Here is an 11322-nt window from a genome sequence, read left to right on the forward strand (position 1 = left end):
GTTTTTGTTGTATGAACAATTTTTAGTCATTATATTATTATTCATTCTTGATATGATATGGTATTTATCTATAATAGTGGTTACCAACTGGTAGTCCGCAGAAGACAAGACATATGTTCCGTGATATGAACAAAAGTAGGTACAAGACACCCCACATAGAGGTTAAAGCTCCTTATAAACTTATGTCAGAGAAGCAACTGATGGTCACTATTTTTATGAACTAGCACTATTTAGAATGGATCACATGAAAACCTTCACCAAAGATAGTAAAAATGGTCAATGAGCAAGAAAAGGGTGGAAACGCCTGATCTATAACGATTCTTATAGTTCTGCTCTTGCTATAGATATATGTATGATATAGTTAGAAATTAATTCCAAGGCGAACTTGAAAGGCTTCATATTAACCCGAGCGAGCACAGAGCGCGATCTTCAATCACTCGTATCCAGCCGCTACCAGTAACAATTGAAGATTCACGCTCCGGTTTGTAATAACTTCAAATTGAGTAACATTTATTTTAAGTAGTATAAGTTAGTAGAAATCTTCTATTATAATTTCGTCTTAGACTCTAAAACAAATACCTATATTATCCCAAGTCCCAACTAATATTGTATTTACCTAGTTGAGAAAGTTTGTTAGTGATTTTGTCTGTACGTTCGTCACGTCAAAACGGCTGAAAGGATCGGGATGATATTTGGAACAGCTGTAGATTATAGTCTAGAATAACAGATGGGCTACTTTTTATCTCGGGGACGCGGCCAAAACTGCTAACAGAAGCTAATTTTCCTGTAAATATATCTTGTTTACCGCAAAACATAAAGTAAATATCATCAACTCATAATATCTACTCATTGAAGTGAACAAAATCCTCGAGTCAACAGTAAGTACATCCTATTCGTGTGTTAATAATCTGGCCGTGAGTTCGGGAGTCGGTGCCTAAACAGTTTGAAGGCGGGCGCTACTCTTCGTCGTACAGCGGCGGCTTGTCCAACTCCTGCCGCTTGGTGGCCATCTCCGACGTCAGGGCTTGCTTCAGCTCGTGCTGCCAACATGGGAGAAGTCTTAGATTAGTACGTCATATCTTTTAGGAAAGGCTTCGAAAATTGAAGATAGAAACCTCTAGAAAATCAAGAAGATCCTTCAGCAACAGATCCTTTATCCTAATTCTATATTAATTAACGAAACTGATTGTTAAGTATATATTTTTTATAAACTTGCAGGGGCTTAGCTAGTGCCATATCTGCCGTATTCATTATACGGGGCCCCCAATCAATTCCTTCTTTTTTCGAGTAAAGCATGCGTTCAAAAGTTGGCAGCAACTTTAGGAAAATTAACGTCGTCGTAAGGGCCCCCAAACATGGGCTCACTGTTATAGCATCGGTAAGTCCCCTCTTTGAGGCTTAAGAGACAGGGCAGGTTATTTTCCCCCCTCAAAAAAGTACCCCAAACATTTTTTTATTCGAGGCCCGGCCAAGGCACGCAGTGCCACTGTAAACTTGACACGCTTGATGGGCCAGGATGGGACACAAAGCTCCTAAATTCCTAAAGCTATAATAATATAAATATGATACTGATAATACTAACTACGAAGTGGCGACACAGCCTGGTGAACTGGCCACAATCCAGGGCGAGTTGGGGCGCGGCGCGCTTGCCGCCCGTCCAGTCGCGGCTGAACGTGATCTGCGCAGACACCAGCGCCGCCGCCAACACGCACGCCGCTACCACGGCCAGGCACCTACTGTTGTAGCAGAACAAACAATAGTACCTGTATTAAAACATGATGATGAAGTGTGGGAGAGCCATGCTTCGGCACGAATAGGCCGGCTCGACCGGAGTGATACCACGGCCTCACAGAAAACCGACGTGAAACAACGCTTGCGTTGTGTTTCGTTGTGTGATTGAGGTTACCGGAGGCCCAATTCCCCCTTCCCAATCTTCCCAATCCCCGATTCCCGAACAACAACCCTTAAATTACTAACCCCCAAAAAACCGGCAACGCACTTGTAACGCCTCTGGTGTTTCAAGTGTCCATGGGCGGCGGCGATTGCTTACCATCAGGTAATATGTATGCCCGATTACCGGCTTGATTCATAAAAAAAAAAAAAATTATCTGAAATTGCCAAGTGCCTGGACCATCCATAAATTACGTCCTACGAATTTCATGATTTTTGACCCCCTCTCCCGTCCTTGTCACATTTGTGATACCTCAACTTCCCTAGTGTGACGTCCCAGTTAAAAATTTTACACCTAGAATTAATTATTTACTTAATTAAAACAGCAGTTCCGAAATTTGTTTTATTTCAACTAAAAATATTTTTTAGTAAGATTAACATAACATAACATGAGTTCACACACTTGGCTCCTAGTTCTTCAAAGAGTTCGTAATTAAGCATCATTATGAATGGGGCTCGACCAGAGTCGTGCCATGGCTTTACAGAAAACCCACCAAAAAGAACGCTTGCATTGTTTCTTGACGCCTGAGAGGATCGGAGGATTAATATCGGAGGCGGAAGCTCAATCCTAAACTCTTCTAGTATTAAGGACTCGGTTTCCAATTATAAATTAGAGACTAATAGTATCTAAAAACAACGACACTCTCTTATTATAAGCTCAATTTCATTATGTTTTCTAACTTAAAAGAAATACATACCTAAGTATGATATACATATGACACACACACACAACTTGAGGCCTAATATAAAAAATCATAGAAACGTTCAAGTTGACGACATCTAAAAAATATTGAATACCCTCTTCCTTCACAAAAATAACAATATTCGAACAACATGTAGGTAACTCCACTATCCAACTAAATGACAATTACAAAATAATAATTTACAACCATAGTATTCAAAAGTTGCTATTTCGATTAAACTATTGCAGCAGTGAACAGACCTGTCGTCGCCTGGCCAGTGAGCATTGTTCCAGTATTTACATCGACAGTGCATCCCATAGGAGTGTGTTCAATACCAAATACCATTTCGAACTAAAAGTGTTTGCATATCCGATACCCGTCAATGCAGCTGACATACGTATTGTTTTGGAGTTCGACAGTTGTGAAATATAACGTAGTAAGTAAGTAATAATCCTCCATTTTGACAGTCAGGTAGAAATTCATGTCGTACCAGGTTATAAAAAGTATCCTCTCTTTTTTTGCATCTGTCTTCATGAGTTCATCCGTGATCATAGCGCTTGCAACAGTGTCGAAATATCGGAAACTCACGAAACCTAATAAACATGGTAAATATCCCGTTTTAAGTTCTAATGATAGTACCTATCTTTCAATTTCAGCACAGTTTGAGGTTTCAAAGTCAATCTCGGAGTTTATTACTGGATAGTGGATACCCATAGCACCGAAGGAGGCATAAGTGCATAGTCAGTTTAAACAAAAGAAGACTTACATACGCTTTTAAATTACGATGTATAACGAGAATACATAATACCAATCAATATTCTATGTTTAAACCCAGTGTAATAATGTGAAGCTCGTGGACAAAACGTGGAGGAGACTCTTGACTCTAAACCGTGGACATGATATTTAATTCTCTCTTCTTGACTTCAGCGGTCAACAAAGCATTAATCCAGTATGAATAAACCGAAGGCTACGGATTCCTACTAGATGAGGTAAGTCATTTGTTTTTATAAAACTTATTAGTTGAAGTAGGCGGACATTGTCACTGATAATAATATTAATAACTAACTACTCCCGTGCGGTTTCACCCGTTTTGCTAGGCTTCTAGTGGTCATAGCGTGATGTTTTATAGCCTATAACCTTCCTCAATAAATGAACTATTCAACACAAAAAGAATTATTCAAATCGGACCAGTAGTTCCGGAGATTACCGCGTTCAAACAAATAAACAAACTCTTGTATATTATGTAGTATTATTGTATTATGTAGTATAGATATAGTTTAATATAACTTAGCTTTTAATTAAATCAATTAAGGAGAGTATCGTTAATTATTATGTTATCGGCTTACTCACGCAACTGTTTGAGCAGCATTCCGCGACTGATGAATATGAGCCTCTAGCATGGCTGATAACATAATAATATGATTTGCTGATGAATTAGCTGCTACTCAGTAGCAGCGCGACAATCGCCGCGTCGTGTGTCGCGGAATGCTGCTCATGAATATGAGCCTCTTGCATGGCTTGAAACTAGTCGAGTTCCTCGTCAAACATTTACGTGAGTAAGCCGATCATAATAATTAAAAAGAGTATCGTTATTTTTACATATCGTAGCCCGTAGAAAGAAGAAAGAGAAACAATTCCCGTGTGACTCATCATTCCTATTTAAAAAAAGAACTATATCAAACAAATACACAGTCACATAAACTCCAGGACATCGTAATCCCATCATAAAGTCTAGTAAACTAGACGTCATAGACCATACTAAGCGTACATTACTATGTGAGACACACCGGCCCCTTTAGTCAGAGGATCAGCAGGACTCGTGACACTCCCACAAACAACAGTCACGTCAGCTTACTATGATAAGTGAGTGTGTTAGCGTTACTTATTTCGCTATTTATTTCTACTTGTTGCTTCGCTTTCTTTTATTTTTTGTTTAACGAGGAAGAATTATTGTGATAACAGATTGTCATAATTTCTACTCTTGCTGTGGGTGTTGTCGTAAGGGCTGATTAAGGGATTAGGGGTCTACAAATTTGATGGAGATCTAAGGTATTCTCCCGTGTATACAGCGTGTCGCGTTCCGCGCGTGTCTCAAAGAGCCTTCAGACCATCACAGACGGGACCCAGTAGGTCTGATGCCTGATCCGGAGCTGCAGACTACCTAGCGGGATTTCGGGGCTCCAGCTCGAAAAGCTGGAGTACGAAGGGGGTGGTTTTTAGTCAGTAAGAGTCTTACACTCCCTCTCGTCTCGTTCAAGACGGGAGAAGTTATTAGATGATAATATCAGCTCAAAACGTCGCGGAAGATGGACCATGAAGTCTACTGACTCCATTCATAGTAGGTTTAACTGGCGTTGCGTTTTTTTTTTTCACAAAATAACAACACAAAGAATGAAATTAATACATGTCCGATGTTTGGTGATCCTGTCCCTTGCTTTTACAACAGGACTTATTACAAACCTACGTGAGCATAATGCCAAATACTGGCCTCAGGTCAGGGCTCTGATTAATCACTCTCTTTCTCATGGCTTTTACCAATTAATTTTGGGGGGTACTGCGTCTTCCCTGACATCTGTGAGATGAGTGAGACTGTCGTTTCCCCTCCACTCCTGTCCGCTAACGTTGGTAATTCTCTTATTTTGACGTTTTTAATTACCAGGACCATTTTTATAGTTAAAATATGAAAAGTAAAAGATACAAATTCAATCATCAATGCGGTACATAAGTATGTACCAATAAAATTATTGGCGATTTTGTAGAAGAATAGATGTTTGTAGTTTTTAAGTCAAAATAAAAATTATCATGGTAATTGGAAACAAGAAACGTCAAACTGGAAAATGGAAGAATTTCGGTGCTCTGATTGGTTAGTTTATCCGAGCCGACCAATCAGAGCGCTCTCGTGTTGATCACTTTAAACGTAAAGCTAACTCATACTAAGGATACAGATACGAAATCCAATAGAGATCGGAAAGTCATCGTGATAATGATTGAAAACTCAAAATATAAAACGTTAAAACGCTACACAATACCGGATGTAGGTAAGGCGGTACTTTCATCATTGCATCTTCCGATCCATCTCACAACATTACGATAGCATTGATGTTACTTTAAATTCTCAAATCCTTCAAATCCACTCGAGATAAATATCTGCGTATGTAGATGTTATCTGAGAGAATCACTTGAAATCATCGTTACAAATAGAAAACACAATATGTTATTGAAGATTGTCAAGTTTTGAGATAGTATTTGACATTGAAACTGTTGAAGGACCTTTCCTCAAGTTTACTAGCTTCTGCCTGCGGTTTCGGTCGCGTTCTCGTGGTATAAAAAGTATCCTATCACCAAAGTCAGCTCATACACTGTCTGTATACTTAATTTCATTAAAATCCGTTCTGTAGTTTCAGCGTGTTTGGCGGACAAACTTTCAAACAATTTTTCATTTTATAATCATCAATTAGTGTGAAGTGTGATTTATTTGGGAAAGGATTTATGAATCTAATGGTATGCTTCGACAATCGAAATATATTTGGACTAGTGCAGAACATTGTTGTTTGAAACAACAATGTTTCACCAGTTAAGTGAATAAACTCCCATCATCCCACATAATTAGAAGGTTATTTTTTATTGCCAGTATTTTGGAAAACCGAAAAAAAAAATTGCCTAACCGATCACGTGGGTGTGACGACACCTCGTTCAGCGATTGCACTATTGCTAATCGACCGACAAAGATACAAATACGTAAAACCGCAATAAATACTACATATATTTATTATAAAGAAAGAATTGTAACTACCAATGTGGAGGTGCTATGCATCAAACCGTGTCTATTGAAACCTGTACAGTTGATGTGAGTTATGTCCCAGCCCCTTTTAGATAGATGAGGTCCTGGCAACGGACCGCTATGAATGTATTTTATAAACTGACATGTTTAAGTACAACTACATACAACCTGTTTTTTTAACACTTTCCAATATTTTTTTTTTTTGAGAGTCAGGGATAATAGGCCTGTTTCCTACTAGTCAAATTCAATACTTTTTTCGAAACGTCAAAAACTATAGGTATGGTAAAATGGGGTGAATAGAAACTCAGGGGGTGAATAGAAACAAATTTGGATTATTAGTTTGTTTTCATATTTTTGCTTTTAATAGAGCATTTTTGGTTTTAATAATGAATTAATAAAAAATATTAAAATGGTGTAAACAGTTCTAAATTACGTGAAAACACAACAAAATGTTGTTCCTATTCACCCCCGATTTGTTTCTATTCACCCCGTTTTACATGAACTTTGTATGAAGTATTCTATTATGACGCCATCAGATTTTTACGGCAAATAGCAGATTTATTTCTAGAAATTTAGCTAGAAAATAAATCGAAAATTAAGTACTTAGTTCATCAAATTTATGAATGAGAGTGTGATTATTTTTGAATATTTTATTGTATTGAAAAGTTGTAATAATTTATTTTTGACCCAGTCATCATCCCTTTTCAAACATTCCATTTATAAATTTAAAAAAAATATTATTACAATGTCACTGGTGAGGTCGTTCACTCGAGTACTCAGTAACCCTCTTGTTTAAAGGTAAGAGTGTTTGGTTTTAGTCGGTAAGAGTCCGACATAACCTGCTTTATGACGCACGTACATATGAGGATTTCCTCACGTTAAAAAAATATTACAATATGTACCCGTTTTCTAGAAAACGGTGGTTCACTGACCACCAGTGGTCGGCAGAAGGCAATATAATATGGTCGGCTAAACGGAAAAAAAACAAAACCCAATAATAGGGTAGATGACTAATTTGTATTTTAATGTCCGTCTTGTACCTAGATTATTTTAAAACATTAAACACGTATTTTTTACTTTCTTACGGAAACAAATACTTTCGAAGATATATCAATTTGAAATGTCATGTGATGTCACTTCAATGTATATTTTATACGTAGAAATGACGTATTTACTCCCACTTCTAAACTTTTTTAGGGAATTTTACTCTCTGTTCCCTAAAAAAGTTTAGGAGTGGGAGCAAATACGTCATTTCTCAGAGTCAGAGTGTCGCCACCCTTTGATTGGTTTTATCAAAGTAATGTTATACAAATAAAATACCCGACTGCATAAAAATACTTTAAATAAAAACTGAAAAGTAAAAAACAAGCTTAGTCTAAAAGTGTAGATAGCAATGCTATTACCACAAAATTAAATAATTCCATAATCAATACACAAAAAATAATAATCTTATGCGAAACATAATTGAGTGCAACAGTCGGGACCCATATTGAATGATTTTAGTCTAGTTTATTTAATATTGAATGATTTTAGTCTAGTTTATTTAATGGGCCCCGACTGTTACACTCAATTATGTTTCGCATAAGATTATTATTTTTTGTGTATTGATTATGAAATTCATTTATTTTGTGGTAATAGCATTGCTATCTACACTTTTAGACTAAGCTTGTTTTTTACTTTTCAGTTTTTATTTAAAGTATTTTTATGCAGTCGGGTATTTTAATTTTTTTAATTTATTTATTTTTATTTAACACTTTTTAGTTAGTTATAATGCGGCTATGTGTTTCTCAAGATTTCACCCGCGACACGAAACGACAGTTCAGAAACCGCTAGTCAATCGCGTCGCGTAGTACCTATACGAGTATTTAGTTTGGATAATAAAGAACATAATTGCACATAGTATTTTTTTCTATATGTCAGTGATATACCATTTTGGAATCCTCATGATGAGCTCTTTAATTTGATACCCATATTGTAGCAAATATTATTTTTTTTTACTTCTATCTAGGGCGCCTCACGGCCGCCATGTTGGTTTTTGTTTTACGTCACATATCTAAGAACACTTGGGTAATTAAGACGAATCCAACGATGCCCTGATTGTCGAAATCCATCAAGCCGTTTCGAAGAAATGAGGTAATAAAGAATATTAGGTTCATACATACAAGATACGCGCGAAAAACATAACCCTTCCTTGGCAGTCGGGTAAAAATACGTGTCTAAAATTTTTCATTACCTAACCGATAACATTTTGCCAAAATCGAACGATTGAGGAGATCTTGCATTCGTATGTGTTATGATTAGTTCACTAATTATAAACCATAAACATTTTGTAGTGTGACATTGGTCAATCTCTGGTCAAATTGAATAAATTAGCTGTGTCTCTTGTAATCTCTCTTTTGTGGTTGAATTATAGACTTGTCAGTCATGTATCTTCATTTAAATAAGGTTCCGGATTTCCCTTTTAAATTATTCTACCAAACAATAGTATGAATTGGGTAGTTTCCTATGTCAAAAATAAATTATTTTGATATTTCAATATAATAAAATATCCCAAAATAATCGTACTTTCATTCATTAATTTGATGATATACTTATTTATTTTATTTTTCTAGCGAATTTTAGAGAAATAAGTATGCTATTTGACGTAAAAATCTGATGACGTTATAATAGAGTATTTCATACAAAGTTCATAGAAAAGTAACGTTTTTGACATTTCGAAAAAAGTATTGAATTTGACTAGTAGGAAACTAGCCTGTTGTATTTCTGTGTAGGTAGAAACTTATTTTCTTTACAACTGCATGATAGCTCTTAACACGACGCTTGTCTGTTTGTACAAAGAAATGTATTATAGAGGAAAATGTGCAATGTAATTAAATTATTTCACTTTTCCTGTAATTTCACTACCAGGTGCAGCTGTGCACAGCTAGTATTGCGTACAAATGTAAGACTTCTCGACAATCTTTTTAAACTATTTCCCGACTTCAAATTCTAGTTAACCCAAGTATAGCTTTTAGAACCAAAACAATGAAAGATATATAAGTTTTTAAACTGACATGGCCACTAACACTAACGATTAGAATTTAAGACGGTATATTTACCATGTTTATTTATGACTATGCTATGAAATGGCGCATATGCAAAGTGCCGAAATATTGAAAACCGACAGACATAAATAAACATGGTAAATATCCCGTCCTAAGTTCTAATGTCAATGATAGATAGACAAAACGAAACCACAAACTTAGCTAAAAGTTATCTAAACAATAAAGTTTTTTAACCAAAAACTTAACTAAACGCATTTAATTTCGTTTTAGGTGACACAATGTAAGTTTAAGTACTTCGACGCCTAACGAAGAATTTTTATTATTTTTTCTTAATAAAGTTTTAAAAAGTTAACTTTATTCCTTTTTTTAGGTATTTTTAAGTTGTAAATAATGTGTAAAAAATCATTGTAACTTTAGAATGAAAACATTAAACTAACATTACAACTCCTTTTCATACCTAAATAAATAGCAAAAAAATCCACACACCGCTTTCAAAAAACCGCCAAAACACGGCAAATTCAAAAAAATTCAAAAGCTCTCTCTAAACTTTACCCCTTTCTTTAACCAAAGCATTTTTATTTTTATTTTATTTTCTTTTACACTTTATGTATATTCATACAAAGGAGGACTTAATGCCAATTTGGCATACTCTACCAGTCAACAACTTTTAAACATTAACAAAAACATAGAACCCTAAAATTCGAAGTCTCTCTCCCTAAACTTTACCTCCTTCTTTAACAAAGCACTTTTTAACAAAAACAAAGAATTCTGATTCTATTCTGATTCTGATTCTATTCTATATAAAAACAAAGAACCCTATTTTCGAAAAAACTTACCTACAGCGCACTCCAGACATGTCTTGTCTCGTTTCTGAAGCACAACAGTGACCAGCATGCCGCCGCACCAGCTTATATAGAACCGCTAACCCGCGCACACTGCCACGCACACCTACGGAAAGGATTAGCTAAACCTCCTTTGGGAATAATACGAGATACTTTTAAAAAGAATACTTTTCATATTTTTCAATTTCCTTTACTTTAATAGATAGAGGTGTTGGGATGCTGTGCTGTGTTTGTGAAAGGGTGAGCTTCGCTTTTTGAAGAAGCATGCATGATAATGTGGGAAACTGGGATCTGTTGCATTTGAAAATTGATTTTTTTTATGTTGCCTTGCGCTAGTGTCTTCTCCTGTGACGTGGGTTCATACAAATCACATTTAGATCCGGAATAATAATTGTGGATCACACAATGAATGTACAGCGTGGAAATCGAACCTGCAAAACGTTGCGTCGTAATCTTTTTGTATGGATATCATGTGAAATAATGGTGAACTTGTATAGTTAAAGGAGATTGTCCAAATCTGGCTATTTTTGAACAGGCTGCTCAACAAAAATGTAATTTACCAATAATACCTATTCATTTCGTTAGTAAATGTCTGACGCTAATAACTTTGTATCAATTTGTACTTTAAAAAAATTGATTTTTATTGGTATTTGTTATGATAAGACCAAGTATTTGTAGTAGTTGGCTTTGAATTTGACTTTAGTGCTGCCAATCTGCTGTCAATCTGTTGTAGTTTTTCGTCAAAATGACAGATATTATTCGCTTTGTTCTTTTGCATTGTGAGTGTTGAAACTTATTTATTGCGTGGGAAAATACAAAGTAGACACATTAATAGGAAAACATATTTTGTATACCTATATATTATATGAAAATAACACTAAAGGCAGGACAGTTTCCATACTCAACATTATTGCTGCAACTGCATGGTGGGTGATAGAACAGTAGGTTGATGTGCACATATTATAATAACTATTACAAAAGCTGGGCAAGTTACCAGAAAATTATTAATCCACCTGCCGAGT

The 11322-nt window shown here is 35.8% G+C and overlaps 1 protein-coding gene across 1 annotated transcript; it reads right to left on the reverse strand.

Moving 5' to 3' along the window:
- Positions 1–654: 654 nt before the first annotated feature.
- On the reverse strand, positions 655–10402 carry LOC118277531 (uncharacterized). The gene is made up of 3 exons (XM_035596366.2): positions 10295–10402; positions 1583–1736; positions 655–1040 (listed from the first exon to the last, which is right to left on the reverse strand). Exons 1-3 carry the CDS (start codon positions 10312–10314, stop codon positions 957–959), a joined length of 258 nt encoding a protein of 85 aa, XP_035452259.2. The 5' UTR covers positions 10315–10402; the 3' UTR covers positions 655–956.
- Positions 10403–11322: the final 920 nt, after the last annotated feature.

Source organism: Spodoptera frugiperda, chromosome 10 (assembly GCF_023101765.2).
Source record: "Spodoptera frugiperda isolate SF20-4 chromosome 10, AGI-APGP_CSIRO_Sfru_2.0, whole genome shotgun sequence".
Taxonomy (NCBI): Eukaryota; Metazoa; Arthropoda; class Insecta; order Lepidoptera; family Noctuidae; genus Spodoptera; species Spodoptera frugiperda.

What these genes read in the sequence shown, in the direction of transcription:
- LOC118277531 (XM_035596366.2), bottom strand. Translation starts at nt 10,314, where the DNA reads ATGTCTGGAGTGCGCTGTAG. An exon ending in ATGTCTGGAGTGCGCTGTAG is followed by an intron (nt 1,737 to 10,294) that starts GTAAGTTTTTTC and finishes CTGCTACAACAG; the next exon opens with TAGGTGCCTGGCCGTGGTAG. An exon ending in GGCTGTGTCGCCACTTCGTA is followed by an intron (nt 1,041 to 1,582) that starts GTTAGTATTATC and finishes CCATGTTGGCAG; the next exon opens with CACGAGCTGAAGCAAGCCCT.